An 18558-nucleotide genomic window follows, 5' to 3' on the forward strand; every position below is an offset into this window, starting at 1 on the left:
TCTTTCTTTTTCTGAGACAGGGTTTCTCTGTGTATCTTTGGCTGTCCTGGACTCACTTTGTAGACCAGGCTGGCCTCGAACTAACAAAAGATCTTCCTGCCTGCCTGCCTGCCTTTGCTTCCTGAGCACTGGGATTAAAGGCGTGCACCACCCAGCACCCCCTCTTTCATTCTTCTTCCCCCCCTCCCTCCCTCTTCCCTTTAATCCTTGCTTCTCTCAGTACTAGAGACCAAACCCAGAGACTTGTGCACGTTAGGCAAGCTCTATTCCACAGCTACATCCTACATCCTTAGTCTTAGTGTTTTGTTTTTTTTTAATGTTTTCAACAAAATGAGAAATTATCTTGGATGAGGAACATATGTCATTATGTGCTTAGGACAAGAGCAAGTTTGTCCACTCAACAAGCAAATCTAATAAGCACCTATTGTGTGCTATGCACAATACTGGGCTTTGAGCCAATAAAGACAATGCAGATACACTCCATATCTTTCCAGAACCCAGAATCTAGAGAGACTGGGATATTTTTCAATATATAACTCTAGAATATTCTTTATGAAAAAAGCTCAAATGAAGTAATGATCATGCATGCTCATAAAAAGAAGGGCTAGGGTCTCCTCTAGATGTTGAAGAAGTTTCCAAAGGGTGCTCTACTAATGAGCTACACATGAGAGAAAGATGTGTCCAGCAGTGGGGCCCGTTGGGGGTGTGATGGCGGGAGGTAGGGCACTGCAGAGACCATTCCTAGCCCCCTGAAGGTGAATCCTAGTTTTGCCCTTTCCTTCTATGCTCTTGGACACACCAACCTTGTGAAACATCATTTCCCTATGTCTAATGAAAGTGGGGAGATTTTGGGGCTGGATGTGGTTCATTTGGGAAAATTTCTGTGCAGTCATGACAACCTGTGTTTGGAGCCCCAGCGTTCATTTCCATTCAGGTGCAGTGTTGGGGGTGGGAAGATATTCTGGGATCGTGTGTGTGTGTGTGTGTGTGTGTGTGTGTGTGTGTGTGTGTGTGTTTGCGTGCGCACGCATTAGAGACAGTGTGTGAGACAGAGAGAAAGACACACAGAGAAAGACACACACATACACACACACACAGAGAGAGAGAGAGAGAGAGAGAGAGGGAGGGAGGGAGGGAGGGAGGGAGGGACGGAATGTATGCTACAGTGTGTGGTTTCCACTGAAGTCAGAAGACAGCATCAAATGCCCTGGAGGTGGAGTTACGGGGTTGTTACCCATGCTACATGGTTGCTGAAAGCTGGACTTGGGTCCTCTGCATGAGCATCCAATCCTCTTAATTGCTGAGTCACCTCTCCAGCTCTTCAATTATTCAAGATTATCATGTAATTTGTCTTTATACAAATTATGCCTTGTAACATTCTTCTTGGAAAGTTGAGCCTTGCTAATGAAGGTGAAGGGGGTTTTTTTGGTAATTTTTTTTTTTTACCTCCTGCTCCACTGTCCCCTGTGCAAAGAAGCTGCATGTTGGGGGGGGGGGGTGAATCGGGGAGGTGCATGCATGTTCATGTACCCATGTGATCAGACACCATCTCCCTAAGTAGCCCCAAGCTGCTGGCCTTGAACTAATGTCATCTCGCCTCGGCCTCTCTGTTGCTAGGTTTACAGAGGTGCGCTACCACACTCTAGAGCAGAAAGATGGTTTTGTCAATTTTCTGCTCAAATTTCTCTGCCCTTTCCTCTGCATTTACATATCTATATTCCCCTAGAAAATGGACTCATCTTTATCCCTTGACAGTTAATCTTCCGGACTGTGCCTGGAGTTGCCCTTTACAATCATGATTGCTTTACAAGACAGGCCACGTGTAAATAAGTGTGAATCTGTGAGATAATTTATGAACCCAAGAGAGAAATGCATCACCCGGGGAATGTCTTTATTGAACGCCACATCAGGAGAGTAGAGTATGCCTCAGTCGCTGTACCTTGCCTCAGGTTCTCTTTTCAGACTTGTATCTGAGACTTATTCCGACCACTGTTGTGGGCTGCTGGGACAGTTCACATCAGGCCAGAGGCTGAGTGTGCGCAATCACTCAGAGGTGAGACCTTGACCCTGCTAGTCTTATACGAATACTACACAGAGACGGCGTGGGGTGTACCCAGGAGCAGAGCTCAGAGACATCTACTTGGAGAAGGTGGCAGCTGAGTGGACCTGGGGGAACCAAAGAGGTGAGTGAGGAACAAGCCCAGCAGATATGGGGGAGAAAAATAGGGCGAATTTCAGAGGAGAGGTGGTGAGCAGGGTGGTGGACAATGCCAGGATGATTGCCAAAGGCCCTGGGCTGGGCTTCACCTTCTTGCCTGCCATAGAGAGCCAAGCCTTCCTGCCTCCACTAGACCATACATACATCCCCTGAAGGAAGAATGGCAGCTGCTCTCACTGCTGCAAATCTTCACCATGCCTGGAGAAATCACGCTGTGCTATGTTATATTGTTCCATTGTATTCCATTATATCTTATTATATTAGATTCTCTTGTTCTATATTGTAATTACATTGCATTATAATACAACATTTTATTTTACTGCACACACATTATATATATATATATATATATATATATATATATATATATATATATATATATTTACATCTATAAGGCATTGTATTATAAACGTTCACAGTATTTCTGAGGGAATAGGTGAACCCACAGGAAAAGCAACCTCCTTGTCACCCACTTTTTTTTTCTTCCCTGGGGGTACTGTGTTTTCTCACTTGAAGAGCCAAAATAAATTGTCAGTTCAATTCTGTGTGTAACATGGCTGTGTCAGAAGTGATTTGGCAACAGGCTGTGGGATGGACACACTGCACAGGACCTCTCGGAGAGAAATGTGACCGTTGCTGCCCACCCCCACAGCCATGAAGAGACGCCCTCAAATCTGCTGCGTCCTCTCTAAGGATAAGCACATGCCAACTCAAGCAGCAGGCAGTGACCTGCGCCCCCTGTCCCCCTCAGATTAGCTAACCGTTCATAACTGTTGTGATTACGTTCTTAGGTCAGTGTACAAAGTAGTGCCCTTCGTGCGTGTGTCTCGTTGTACTTTGTCCTCACTCTTTCTTCTCCCTAGATCCCTCACCTAAGCCCCTAACTCTTCTCCTGAATGGTTCCCCTTCTTCCCAGATGGATGCCCCTTTGCATGTATTACATAGCCCTCCTCCTATCCCCTTAAGATCTCTTCCCGCTTCATGGCCCCTTTCTAGTTTCATGACCTACACACACACACACACACACACACACACACACACACACATACACTCATATATATCATTTAAATCTAGATTCATATGAGAGAAAACACAGGATTCACCTTTCTGAATCTGGCATATTTTTGCATTTTATTTCATGTGTTTGAATGTTGTGCCTGCACGGATGTATGTGTACCACTTACATGCTTGGTACCATGGGAGACCAGAAAGAGGGCATCTGATCACCTGGGACAGAACTTAGAGACGTGTGTGTGTGTGTGTGTGTGTGTGTGTGTGTGTGTGTGACCAGGTGGGTTCTGGGAATTGAACCCAGGTCCCTTGGAAGAGCAGCCAGGGCTCTTAACTGCTGAGTCATGTCCCCAGCCCTGTTGTGTGTTTGTTGGTGACAGCCGTGAAGACTGGGGTAAGACAGATCGACTTGCAGGTCCCTGCAGCTGAGGATGCTGCCCCCTCCCATGTCCAGCCTGTGTCAACCATTTTCATTTCCTTGTTGGAGAAGTGCCGTTCAGCTCATCAGCCCAGTAAATGGACTGTTTGTTGGTAGAGATGAGTTTTCTTTATATTTTCTATAAATTAATCCTGCCTAGAAATTAATGTGGTTGTCAAAGCCTCTTCCCCATTCTGCTTGGCTGTCTCTTCACTCTGGTGTGGATTTGTTGTTGGTTTGTACCTGCATGCATGCGTGTGTGCGTGTTTCCCCAAATCTTTTCTTCTAGCAGTTTCAAAGTTTAGAGACTTGTAATAAGGTCTTAGAGTCATTTCCAGGTGATCTTTGTGCAGGACTAGAGATACGGAGTTAATCTCATTTTTCTGCAGGCGGATATGCAGTTTGCCTGATTCCTTACACAGTATGTCTTTCTGCTGCAGTGGACTCAATCCACTGTGTAAACAAGCTACTACCAAAGCCCTCTCCCGGCTCCTACTGGCAAAACCTTTAGCTAAATAAAAACACGTGAGGACTGTGAAAGAATTATTCCAGTACCCGTGAAGTAAGTACTTACCCTTAAAATGTTCATACTTCTGGGCAATAATTAACTTTTTATGAATATGTCCAAGGGAGAACCTGTGAAATATATACTGAATTTTGAGTCTGAGTGTCCATTGCAATATGATTTACCATAGAGGAGAATGAGATACATCAGAAGTGGCAAGCATGACGACCACTGTCAATCATTTACAGAGCGCCCAGCCAGTGAGGCTCTCCATGAGCCTTGCAAGCGATGTTTACATAAGAGTTTTATTTGCTTTGGTTGGGGCTTTTCATATTTTTTAAAAGAGGGCATCAGATCCCCTTGAGCTGGAGTTACAGGTAAGTAGGAGCCACCCAGCATGGGTGTTGGGCACCAAACTCAGGCTGCCTGGAAGAGTAGCAAGCTTGCTGAAACACCTTTCCAGCACAGGTGTTTTGGATTTTTGAGTCTCACTATGTAGCTTAGACTGGCCTCAAACTCTCATTCTCCTGACTCGGCCTCCTAAGTGCTGGAAGTGTAGGTGTGGCCCACTGTCCCTGGCTTGAGACAGATTTGGGGTCTGGTGTGATGGCACATGCCTGTGATCTCAGGAGGCTGAGGCAAGAGGATTGCAGACCTTAATTTTTGCTACATGGTAAGTTCTAGATCATACAACAAAGGCCTGGCTCAAAGGGAGAAAAATGTTACTGGGTGCCATGGCTCATGCCTGTAATCCCAGCACTCAGGGAGGAAGAGGCAGGTGGATTCCTATGAGTTCAAGGCCAGCCTGGTCTACAAAGCAAGTCCAGGACAGACAAGGCTTCACAGAGAAACCCTGTCTTAGAAAAAACAAAAGTTTTAAAATACACATGCTCATGTGGTGTGTTTATCCCTAAATACTTCAGTATGTTTTTTCTAAAAACAAAGCCTTTTTATATAATAATAACCAAAATCAGGAAATGAGTAATGATATGATTCCATCATTGAATACACAGACAAAAACATGTCACCACTATCCCCCAAATCACCTTCACAGCAAGAGGAAAAAATATATTCCATAGAGTTTCTTCTATCTGTTTGACTCCAGGATAAAGTCCAGGATCACGCATAGCTCTGGGTCACTGTGTGGTTTTGGGTCCAAGAAGCTCCTCTCTCCTTTCTTCTCCTTCACCCTCTCAGTCACGTGTACATGTTTTGATGCTAAGAACTGAAGCCTTGTACATGCTGGGCACGTGTTCTGTCACTGAACCTCATTCCCAGCCTTCTTTAGGTAATTTTTAAGTGTGTGTGTGTGTGTGTGTGTGTGTGTGTGTGTGTGTACGCGCGCGCTTGTGTGTGTAAAAGGTGTTAGATCTCTTGAAGCTGGAGTTACATTCAGTGGAATGTCCCTGAAAGTGGGCCTGCCATTTGTGGTTCCTCGTGACTAGATTCCAGGGGTGCATTCTTGCCAGGTATGTGAGCAAGGAGATGTGTCTTTTTCAAGTTGGGGGCACACAGCTCCAATTACTGGCTTGCTGAGGGTGATTGGTAGCTGCCAGGCTTCTGCACTAGAAAGTTATATTGTTCCCTGTATAATTAATAAGGGTCTTATAGGGAGATGCTTTGAGATTATTAATCATTTCGTGTCTTGTGAAGTGTGTGTGTGTGTGTGTGTGTGTGTGTGTGTGTGTGTGTGTGTATATTTAAGGATCAAAACCTAAGGTCTTGCGCGTGCTACACATACTTTCTTCCACTAAACGTGTGTTAATGTTGTACTCAATGGTTTAGAATTGTTGATGACTTAAGCTTAACTTTTCTTTGGTTTTGGTTTTTTGGAGACAGGGTTTCTCTGTGTAGCTCTGGCTGTCCTGGAACTCTCTTTGTAGACCAGGCTGGCCTCGAACTCTCTGATCTGCTTGCCTCTGTCTCCTGAGTGCTGGAACTAAAGACATGCACCACCATGCCTGGCATTTTTCTTTGTTTTAAAGACTTCTTCTTGTTGCTGTTGTTGTTGTTGTTGTTGTTGTTATTATTATTATTATTATTATTATTTTGTTTTTTCCAGACATGGTTTCTTTGTGTAGCTTTGGCTGGCCTGGAATTGCTTTGTAGACCAGGCTGGCCTTGAATTCACAGCAATCTACTTGCCTCGGGATTAAAGATCTATTATTTTTAACTATGTGTATTTGTGTGAGTATATGCACATTAGTGTGGGTGCCATCTGAGGCCAGAAGAGCTGTCAGATGCCCCTGGAGCTGGAACTGTGAGTCTCTGGTTTGGGCACTGGGGACTGGATTTAGGTCCTCTATCAGAGCAGCAAGCAACTCCTGAGCTACCTCTTCAGCCGGTCCCTTTTCTCTTTCTTTCTCTTGTTCACAAAACAGGATCTCAGACAGGCACTGTGGCTCAACACTTTAGAGACAGAGGCAGGAGGATCTCGGTGACCTCTAGGCCAGCCTAGTCTATATCAAGAGTCCCAGGGCAGCTTTTCACCAAGGTGGTGCTGAAAGCAAAGAAGAAAGCTCTTGCCCTTCCCAAAGCTGAAGCTGAAGCAAAAGCCTTGAAAGCTAAGAAGGCAGTGCTGAAAGGCGTCCACAGCTGCAAGAAGAACCACATGTCACCCACCTTCTGGCGGCCCAAGACCCTGCAGCTCCTGAGGTGGCCCAAATACCCTCCTCGAAGGAGCGCACCCAGGAGAAACAAGCCTGACCACTACACCATCATCAAAAATCCCCTGACCACCGGGTCAGGCATGAAGAAAATAGAGGATAAGAACACTCTAGTGTTCATTGTGGATGTCAATGCTAACAAGCACCAGGTCAAACAGACCATGAAGAAAGTATAACATTGATGTGGCCAAAGCCAATACCCTGATAAGGCCTGACAGAGAGAAGAAGGGATGTGTTTGGCTGCCTCCTGATTATGATGCTCTGGATGATGCTGACAGACTAGGATCATCTATATACACTTTTTTCACCATTAAAAAAAAAACAGGGTGGTCGCGGCGGCAGCAGCGCATGTCTTTAATTCCAGCACTCTGGAGCCAGAGGCAGGTGGATGTCTGTGAGTTTGAGGCTAGCCTGGTCTACAAAAATGAGTCCAGGACAGACAAAGCTACACAGAGAGACTCTGTCTCGAAAAACAAAACAAAACAAAATAAAACAAAACAAAAAACAGTTCCAGGGCACACTGGGCCCAGTGGTGCATGCCTGTAATGCCAGTACTCAGGGAGGCAGAGTCAATTTCTGTGAGTTCAAGGCAAGACTGGTTTTCATAAAGTGAGTCCAGGACAGCCAGGAATACACAGAGAAACCTGTCTTGAACCCCCGCCCCCAAAAAAGGAAAGAACGAAAGAATGAAAGAAAGAAAGAAAGAAAGAAAAGAAAAGAAACAAGTTCCAGGACAGCCAGGATTACAGATATCTTTTCTCAAACAAAACAAAACAAAAACAAAACCCAGGATCTCATATAGCCCAGGCTGGCCTCAAACTCACTGTGTAGGCAAAGCTAGCCATGATTTCTTGATCCTTCCGCCTTTACCGAAACTTAAACGTGTGCACAGATTCCAGATGATGATTTTTAAAACTTGCATCAGTTGGTTATCTTGTTTTCTCTCTCCCTCTTTCCTTTCCCCTTCTCTCCCTCCCTCCCCCCCGTCCTCCGCTGCCCCAAACTCATAATCCTCTTGCCTCCGTTTCTGAGTAAGGGCCTACATATGTCTACTACTTTGCCTAGTTCATTTATTCCCTTGCATAGATTCTGACTTATCTTGCTTTTACGAGTTGTAATCATTACCTATTGTTGGGGACGACAGGCCATATGGCCAATGTTCAGCCATCTTGTCAGAGCCTAGGTTCCTATTTCTCCAGCAGTCTGTCATTTACCAGAAACCAGTTGACCCTGTCATGGTTTGGCAGTTAGACTAAAGATAAGATTTAGACGGAGCCACCCTGTTGTAGTTTAACAATTAGATTAGATAAAGATAACAAAATATTCGGTATGGCAGAACGTTGTGACCTGCTTGGAATTCCTCACATCTTGAGATAGCCTGCAGCTGGGTTGCCATAGCAATATGCTTCCATGCCCCCTGCCTTATAAAACCTTCTACCTGAAAAATAAAATTTGAGAGCTTGATCTTGATCAAAGGCTTGTTCTCCTTCTTCGTGTCTTGCGTTCTGTCCCTATACAGGAGAATTCTCCTCCCGAGCGTTAGTCGAACCCTGGCAGGCAGGGTCGACCCATTTGCTTCATTTTAATGAACTTTACTTTTTCTTATTTCCTATAGTACTGCTGAAGCTGGCTCCTGTGTCCTTTTGTCATATGTTCATATCACCTGCAGAATACTTCTGTAGAGTCAAAGAGCCCAGGAAGCCCCAGGCTTACCCTTCCCTTGTACTGGTCTGTCCGGCCATTTCTCCAAGGAAGGCTTGATTACCTTTAGCAGATAATGCTTTAGAGAAGCCAAGATTGAGCAACAGGTTTGTCTTTGCCTTTAGGCCTTGTTAGGAAACAGAGGTGGGGAACACACATACACACTTTAAAAGTAATTGTTTAAAAATAATTTTTTAGGGGGGGGTGATGGGGTTCAAACCCAGGACCTCATGCATGCTAAGCGAACAGTCTTAGTGGGCTACAACCACAGGCTAGAAATATGTTTGTTGGGGGTTTTTTTTGTTTTTTTGTTTTTGGTTTTGTTTTGTTTTGTTTTTAGAAATATGTTGTTTTTAATAGACTACCAGGAAGCAAATTACAGAATGGTGCAGCAGACTGAGCCCACCACCATCCTCGGAAGGATAACAGACAATCAAAACCAAGCACAGTTTCTTTGTGGTCCACGGGCGTGAAAGCAGGGCAGGATGGGTTAGGGGAGGAGTCTGTACTAGCGTGGCCAAAGCCAGCCGCTTATAGGGAGGAGGAAGGCCACCATGTCTCATGTCCAGAGGTGATGAGATGGCTCAGATGGAGAAGAGAACTGAGTTCAACCCTCCCAAACTCACATAAAAACAAAGGACAAAGTCAGGTGTGGCAGTGTACTGTTTGTAAACCCAGGGCTGGGGAAATGCTTGGATCCCATCTAAACACATGTGAACATGTACCTGCACACACTTACGTACCTCTGTATGTACACACACACACACACATACACACACACACACACACACACACACACACACAGAGTAACATGGGGAACTAACAAGCCGATTCAGTAAGAGCAGGCAAGCCTGCCAACCTAGCTCTCTCTGTGACCCTTGGGTGTATGAGTTTGGGGTTAAACACTCACAACAAGGACAAAGGGGGTGCGATGAATGGCTGTAAAGTCTGGGGAGAATGAAAACCATACAAGCCTGAGAGAGCAGCTGCTGAGGCTCCCTCCCGGCAGTGCCCACCCCACCCCCCCCCCCGACCCCCCGAAATAGGAGCGCACGTTCCAGAGGCTGCATGGTATCTCCTTCCACAGAGGCTGCACAGCCAATGGCAGCTGCCAGCCCACAAGACGTGACAAGGGCAGACACATACACACACTGGCCAGGGCCATAGCTCACTTGGTAAGAGTGATGACTAGAACACACAAGCGCTAGGTTCGGTACTCGGGACTGCATGAGCTGGCCATGGTGTGCACACCTGTCATCCCAACACTGAGGAGGAGTTGTGAGGATCAGAAGTTCAAGGTCATCACTGTCTCACGTCGCCAGTGTGAGGCCTGCCTGAACTGAGAGACTTATGGGATATGAGACCCTGACTCATGAAAAACAAAAGGGAGCCTGGATAGTGGTGGCTCAGTCCTTTAATCCCAGCACTCAGGAGGCAGAGGCAGGCAGATCTTTGGGAGTTCGAGGCTACAGGGTGAGTTCCAGAACAGCCAGGGCCACACAGAGAAATCTGTCTTGAAAACAAAACAAAAAAGAAAGAAAGAAAGAAAAGAAAAACAAAAAGGCTGGGCATGGTGGCGCACACCTTTAATCCCAGCACTCAGGAGGCAGAGGCAAGCAGATCATGTGAGTTCAAGGCCAGCCGGGTCTAGAAAAGTGAGTCCAGGACAGTCAAGGCTACACAGGGAAACCCTGTCTCGGAGGGGGGAGGGGGAAGCAAACATGCCAGGTGTGGTGGCGCACGCCCTTAATCCCAGCACTCAGGAAGCAGAGGCAGGTGCATCTCTGTGAGTTCGAGGCCAGCCTGGTCTACAGAGTGAGTTCCAGGACAGCCAGGGCCACACAGAGAAATCTGTCTTGAAAACAAAACAAGAAAGAAAGAAAGAAAGAAAGAAAGAAAGAAAGAAAGAAAGAAAGAAAAAAAGAAAGAAAAGAAAAAGAAAAAAGGGGGACAGGACATTCTCCACAGTTGTGTGGAGAGTGGGGACTGACTCTGACATGAACTCTGGTGCCCCATATTTGACCACTTCTCCATGGTGAGGAGGCCTGGTGGCACTCAGAGAAAAGATAAGCAGGCTACCAGGATGAGACTTGACAGATAGCCTATGACCATATAGTAGAAAAGGAGGTTCCCCCTCGTCACAGACATAGAGGAGGGGAATAGGGTGAAAGCAGGAGGGAGGGAGCAATGGGTGGATACAAGTGAGGGGAAAACAATTGAGATGTAATCTGAATAAATTAATTTTTAAAAAGGGGGCATGGAGAAATTTTCTGGGATGTTGGGTATGTTCACTATCTTGATTGTTGTGATGGCTTTTACATGTATATACATATGTCAAAGCTTGTCAAATTATACACCTGCAAATTAAAAAAAGAAAAAGAAAAACAAACAAACAATTCCCTGAAAAGGAAGCTATGAAATAACTTTCAGGGGCTAGGATTTCAAATATTAGCAACTGAATGTGCACAGAAATATTCTGTTTTGTTAAAGCCTTATTTTAATATTTTTGCCTTCACTGGGTAAAGGCAGAGATACCGATACATTCTTTAAAAATAATATTGGCATACATGAATTGAAAATAAATGTTAAGGGGCTGGAGAGTCGGCAAAGCAGTTGAGAACGCTCCTGGCTTTGGCTCATCCTCATCTGGCAGTTCACAGCCACCTGAAACTCCTGCACCAGAGGAGCCAAAATATTCAACCCCTTCTTCTGGCCTCTGGGCATCTTCACACACACACACACACACACACACACACACACACACACACACATACACACACACACACACATACACACACACACACGCACACGCACACGCACACACACACACATACACTTTTTAAAAATTGAGGAAGATGAGTAGTAATAAGCCCACGGAAAGAGCTCATATCACTACTAATCTGGGAATTGCAAATCAAAGCCAGAAGATACCTCCTCCCTGGCACCCTCTGGGCTGGCTATTTTCTTTTTCTTTTTTTTTTTTTAAGCCAGACAATAATAGGCATTGACAAGGATGTAAAGAAACTGGAAACCTCATGCATCGCTGCTGGGATTCTGAAATGATGCAGCCACCTTGGAAAACAGTTTGGCCATTGCTCAAAATGTTAAGCATTAAATTACTAAGTTACTATATGATCCAGCCACTCTACTGCTGGTACACATCCAAGAAGATGGAAACCATATGCTCATACAAACAAAAAAGATCAATATATAAACCTTCATAGCAGCATCACTCTAATGGTTGGTAAAGGAAAACAACACAAGTGTCTATCAACTGGCAAACAGATTAAAAAAATAATAATCCTATGATGGTCTTTTATTCAGCCATAGAGGGGATGAACTGTGAATACATGCTAGGACATGCATAAACATGAAAAAGAACATGGCAAATAGAAGTCAGACACAGTATCCCACATATGTTCCTGTTTATCTGTGATTTTCCCAGGAGGCAAATCCATAGGCAGGACAAGTGGAATAATGGTTGTCACCATTTGGAGGGAAGGTGACTAGGACGTGCCTGGTAACAGCTTTAGGATTTCATTCGTAGGTGATGAAGATTTTTTTTTTAAACCCAGAGCAGGAGTCAGGAGGGCTTCCTGCTCTTACAGAGGACTTGAGCTGGGTTCCTAGTACCCACAGCAGGTGGCTCACACCCACCTCTAAAGCAGGCTCCAGGGGATCTGATGTCTGGTGACCTCTTATGGCATGTTTTCTCTGTCTGTCTGTCTGTCTGTCTGTCTCTGTGTCTCCATCCTCTCTCACTCTCTAAGACACACACACACACACACACACCCTACCACCACCATCACCACCACCACAAACTGTGAAAAACAACCCAGAGAGGCATTGTCTCTTAGCTCTGGAGGCTGAAGACTGAAGTGAACATGTGGGCAGGACCCCGTGGTCTGAAGGCTGTGGAGGAGGATCTTCCCTCTTGCTGGTATATGATGGCGGACAGACGTCCTTGGTGTTCTTTGTCTAGGAAGTATCTCTCCATCCTCAGGCCAAGACGAGAGCATCAAAAGTTCAAGGTCATCCTCAGTCACATATCTGTACATGAGACCCTGTCTCAAAAAAAACAAAACAACAACAACAAAAACCAGAGAATAGACACCGAATAAGGTACCCACTACAGTTCCTACGAGCAAATTATAAGAACAAAGGAGACCATCTTTGAGGCATACTTCAGACCCAGGGCTAAAGTAACCAAAGTGTACAAAACACTGCAGAGATTAAATACCAGGAAACAAAGCCGCCGATCAACAAACTGGCTAATGAGTGAACAGACAGTTTTCAAAAGGAGAAACACAAACAGCCAGTGTCTGCTTTTTAAGGTGCTCAACATCCCTACTCATCAGGGAACTGCAATTAAACCACTTTGAGCCTCTTCTCCCTGGTCAGAACGGCCATTACCAGGAAATCTGACAACGAATGCTGAGAGGCTATGGAAAAAAAGGACGCTTGTCCACTGCCGGTGGGAGGGCAAGTTAGTGCAGCCACCACGCAAATCAGTTCGGAGGGCCCTGAGAAAAAGTAAAGGATTTTGTTTGTTTGCTTTTGTTTTTCAAGACAGGGTTTCTCTGTGTAATAGCCTTGGCTGTCTTGGAGCTCTCTTTGTAGACCAGGCTAGCCTGGAACTTACAGAGACTCACCTTGTAAAGGCATGCACTACCATGCCCAGCAAGGTTTAAAAAAAAAAAAAAAGACAAATAAAACTTTTTTTTCATGTTTTGTTAAACCAATGGCTTCAGCCTTTCAAATGATGCGACCCTTTAATACAGTTCCTCATATTGAAGTGATCCCCAACCATAAAATTATTTTCATTGCTGCTTCATAACTCTAATTTTGTTATTACAAATCATAATGTAAATGATATCTGATATTCGAGCCCTGTGAAAATGTAGTTCGGCCCCCAAAGGGGTTGAACCCACAGGTTGAAAACTGCTGCTTTAAATAAGAGGGCAAGGGGCTGGAGAGATGGCTCAGCAGTTAAGGGCACTGACTGCTCTTCCAGAGGTCCTGAGTTCAATTCCCAGCAACCACATAGTGGCTCACAGCCATCTATAATGAGATCTGATGCCCTCTTCTGACCTGCAGGGGTGCATGCAGGCAGAACACTGTATACATAATAAATAAATAACTTTTTAAAAGTGTCAAATGAATTTTAAATAAATAAATAAGAGGGCAAACAAACACTGCACAAACTAACAACCTGGTCCAGCAACAAAGTACCGATTCCAAGAAACTGTCAAGTCATGAGGAACTTCTAGAAACATATGCTAAGGTTCTAGGAGGAAACAGCCAGCTTGCCAGAGATTCATTTCCAGACCCTGAGCATGTATGCAGGTCTAGAATACACATGGAGACCGTTCCCAAGCCAGGGTGGGTCAAAGTCTGGTCTCCTTCCTCTATCCTCTTCCTCTTCAGCAGCAGATCTGAAGGAGTTGCCTGATTGAGGCATTCACACTAGACTTTATGCAACAGGAGCCACTGGGACTCTGCAGCTCGGTGCCTTGAGCTTGTGTCAGCGAACACAACAGACTAGTAGCTGCCTTGCCTTTTGCGTCAACACCAAGACTGGAAAGTCTCCTGCTCCCCTTCTTCACCATCCTCAATGTCATGCAACTTGGACACACAGGCAGCCAGGAAGGTGGCTCAGTGGGTTAAGGCACTTGCTGCCAAGCCTGACCATTGTCCTTCAAGTTGTCCTCTGTCAACTTGTGCCGTGCCATGCACAGAGAGAAGGAGAAAGTAAATGAGTGTAATAAAATATTTTAGGAACATGGATATTAGGAAGGAATAGACCGAGTTTCACTTACATGTAGGGAACTATTTAATTATGGTATTAGTAAGGGCCTTTTCTAATACCCGCCCTAGCTCTTAAATAATTGACCCAGAGACCTATTAGATGTATTTAGCAAGGTTTAAGCACTATAACTAGGCAGAGACTTATCTATTCTAACCCAGTTTCCTAGTCTGGCTACTTCCCAGCCAGGTGCCCATTACTTGCTGGCTCCTCTGGTTGTTTTTGCTCCGCCTCTGCCTCTTCTCTCATCCTCTTTCTCCCCACCTGTTGGGATTCGAAGTCCAGCCTTCCCATCTCCTCCTCTGTCCAGTCATTGGCTATTTAGCTTTTTTATTAATCAATCAGAGATAATGGGGGGAGCATCCTTTACACAACACTAATACAAGAGATTCTTCAATAATCATAACAATGCCCATGTTCCAACTGCAACCTGACCTCGGAGGCACGGAAATCAGCATCCAAATATACAGCACACAAGACCAACCCCCAATGGAGAACAATTGATTGTTTCACCTAGAAGGCTTTAAGAACCAATACATGGTGCCAGGCACTCTACACAGAGAAACCTTGTCTGGGGGTGAGGTGGGGGCTGGGGGTGGGGGTTGTGGGGGTGGGGAAATCAATAGGACCAGCATGCCAAAACTGACAGCTTTCCTATGTGTAAGTACAAACAACCAGAAAATGTAATAGAAAAAAGAGTGACCATAACTATCAGATTGTTTAGGACTAAGCACTATGGAGGTAACTTGAAAACTTAACTAAAACACACATGCTGAATTCTCAGAGAGAAAAAACACTCAATTTTCAGTACGTTTCTTAAAATACGAGCTCAAATTGAATGTAATTACAATGAAACTATCCAAAAGGCTTTCCACAGATGTTCTTAAATGGCTTCCTAATACAAGAGCACGTGCACAGGAGGAAGCCAGCCAAGGAAACAGGAGAGAAAAGGAGAGTAGTTTATGCATCATTTGTATGTATATCACAAAACTATAGTGATGAAAACTAATGCGCAAGAATGTAAGAAGATGGAAAGAGGAGAAAAAAAAAGAGAGAGCAAAGGGCCAGAAAGGCGATTCATGTGTGGACAGGGATTTGCCATATAATAAGAATGGCCGAGCGGGGCGTGGTGGCGCACGCCTTTAAGCCCAGCACTCGGAAGGTAGAGGCAAGCAGATCTCTGTGAGTTCGAGGCCAGCCTGGTCTACAAAGTGAGTCCAGGACAGCCAAGGCTACACAGAGAAACCCTGTCTTGAAAAACCAAAAAGAAAAGAAAAAAAAAAAGAATGAAAGAGCAGAGAAAACACATAACTCCACGATACACAAATGGATACGCATTTATTTAATACTATTTGTGTGTACTTCCTTCCAGTATCAGTAAATATGATTGGTCTAAATAAATAAAAAGGGCTAAAGCACTAGCTTAGTCAACAAAGTGCTTGCTGAGTCTAAGACCCACTGTCTATACAATTTTAATTTTAGATGACTGGCATCCATGGTGACAGAGCAAAGGCATGGTGGGAGGAAGGGAGGGAGGGAGGGAGGGAGAGAGGGAGAGAGAGAGAGAGAGAGAGAGAGAGAGAGAGAGAGAGAGAGAGAGGCTGAGCACTCCACTAACACTTAGTCTCTGCACTTTGACCAGTTGTGAGTTTCTATGTTAACCTCTATCCACTGAACAAAGAGATTTCTCTGATGAAGTCTAAGAGCTGCACTACTATCTGGTTTAAAAGATGGAGATTTGGAGGGCTGGAGAGATGGCTCAGCGGTTAAGAGCACTGCCTGCTCTTCCAAAGGACCCGGGTTCAATTCCCAGCACCCACATAGCAGCTCACAACTGTCTGTAACTCCAAGATCTGACACCCTCTCACCAACGCACATAAATTAAAATTAAATAAAAAATATTTTTAAAAAAAGAATAAAAAAAAAAGATGGAGATTTAGAGGGCAGTTTAACATAAAGCCCACTTAGCAGAATGACAGTGACAAGCTCACTCCTACCCTGGCGAGCTTCCCAACCATGGCCAGATATATAGTATAGATATGTGTTTCCTCCTATAGAGCAGGCCTTAAACACAACCAGAAAGTGGTTGATTACCCTATAACATCAGCGCCACTGTTGTACCCACAGCCACACCGGTTGTTATTGTAGTTCACAACTTAGTGAGACTGCGGATGACATTTTCCCTACAGCGGCCTTGATAGCACCTTCTAGCACTGTGAAAGCTAGCCAGCAGGGAGGAAGCTGTCTGCTGAGCAACAACTTGGCTTCTCCATGCCCTGTAGGCAATATGTGCACTAGGGCCTTCCCATCCAGTTTTGAACATAGAATAGCCTGTCTTGTTTGGGAGATCTCAAGCAGATTTTTAACTTTAATATTCTTTTTTAAAAGTATTACGTGAAGCCAGGTGTGGTGGTGGCACATGCCTTTCTTTGATCCTAGCATTTGGGAGACAGAGGCAGGCGGGTCTCTGAGTTCAAGACCAGCCTGGTCTACAGATCAAGTTCCAGGACAACCAGGATTACACAGAGAAAAACCCTGTCTCAAAAAAAAAAAAAGTTTTTATTTTGTGTGTTGTTAGGGGAGGGTTAGTTTCCATGCCACACATGTGCAGGACAGAGGACAACTTCCAGGGATCAAACTCAGGCCAGTCACGTTTAGTGGCAAGCACCTCTAGCCAGTAAACCATCTCATAGGCCCTAACTTTAATATTAATCTGTTACACATTACTCATTATTTTTAAAATTACAATGTGACATCTTCTATAGAATGAAAAAAATAGAAAAAAGGCTAAAAGGAAATGCACACCGGCAGTCTCTGGAGTTACTTTATTGTCCCTGTATGTTTTTTTTCCTTTCATTTTCTGTTCTTCACATGTTTTCTGAATTGACTCTCTCTTACTTTATAATTAGTTATGTAAAATTAGGGGGAAATAATGAGGCTTTTAAAACTCACTGTCAAATTCAGTCTTTAAAAACCCAGTGTGCTTGCCCCCTGCCCCCATGAGGCCCTGACATTTAGAAACAATAATCAAATAAAAACAAAGCTCCAAACCCACTCTAGAGCACCATTTAATCCTATTACTCTTCTGGACCTCATGCAAACTCGGGGATGATCCCTTTGCCTCTTTAAAATAAATCCCCCAAGGTCACGGGGCTTCCAGTAACAGCGGGATGAGATCCCCAGGCCTGTGCTCCGCCCCTGCGCCATCTGGCACCCCTGAATTTGATCTAAGAGTCACGGCTGGAGCCAGCCAAGCGGTCAGCCACTCAGAACCATCTCCTTCATAGAAGATATTTATCCCTTTAAGGACACCTCTCCTAGCAAGGCACTGCCTTGCTCCAGGCCTCAGTTTCCTCCTCAAAAGGAGTAGCTGTGCTGCCTCAGCCCTGGAAGTTTCTGGATCAATCGTCCTGTTCTCATTCTGCTCCCTCCAGGCCCTGCTTCCTTTTGCTTGCTCTGGGTCGCCCACTGGAAAGCCCTTTTCAAGACTGCCAAGAAGTCACTTGCAGGGTATTTTTTCTTTTGAGCAAGGCGGTAGCAATAAGAGACCCAGGGTCGTCCCCACTCCCACCCCCAGATGGACAAATGGACACCCAGACCACTTTTCACACAAGGCACTTTTCACATCCTGTGGCGTTTGCTTTGTATTTTAGGGTTCTGGGTAAGATTTCCTTTGAAACAAGGATCTGAAAGCCACATAGGCCAGGAGACTTTCTTTAGTCCCTTCCCAGGGTTGACATTATTTCTCTGAGTGGTGGCAGAACCCTCGAGCAGAAAGAATGGATAAGAATTCCTCTGTGTTGGCGCTCCCGCCCCACTCTCCCTGGAGGCTGAGCTGCTGGGATCAAAGCGGCTGAATGGGTGCCACTCCGTGGAATTAAGATCTGAGATGCCGGATAAACCCAGCCGGCACTTCTGGGTCCTCCTCCCACCTCCCGTCACCTAGGCAACCGGGAGGGGCCTGGGAGCCTGTTCCTCTGTTCCTGCCCCTCGCCACCCACTCCCACGCCCAGGCCCACGTTCTTTCCCTAGGACTCTGCCCACAGCTCCTCTGAATCTCAGTTTCTCGAGAATTCCATCCCCTCAGCTCCTTTTTGTGAACACAGAAACCGGATTCCAAGCGGAGGGGCCCCAACTCCCTAAAATGATCCCTGTTTGCATGAAGAATTTGCCTGTCTTCCTGGCAGAGGAGCACAGGCAAAGGGTCTGACCTGGAAGGAACAGCATGTTCCG

General features: G+C 45.2%; 1 protein-coding gene across 1 annotated transcript; it reads left to right on the forward strand.

The window, feature by feature from the left end:
• Positions 1 to 4373: 4373 nt before the first annotated feature.
• Positions 4374 to 6994, forward strand: LOC311598457 (large ribosomal subunit protein uL23-like; the record flags this gene model as incomplete). Its single annotated transcript, XM_084783494.1, has 2 exons — positions 4374 to 4412; positions 6647 to 6994. 2 exons carry the CDS (start codon positions 4374 to 4376, stop codon positions 6992 to 6994), a joined length of 387 nt encoding a protein of 128 aa, XP_084639620.1.
• Between the last annotated feature and the right edge of the window lie 11564 nt (positions 6995 to 18558).

The sequence above is a fragment of the Acomys minous genome (genome assembly GCF_964271855.1).
Source record: "Acomys minous genome assembly, chromosome: 5".
In the NCBI taxonomy this organism is placed as follows: Eukaryota; Metazoa; Chordata; class Mammalia; order Rodentia; family Muridae; genus Acomys; species Acomys minous.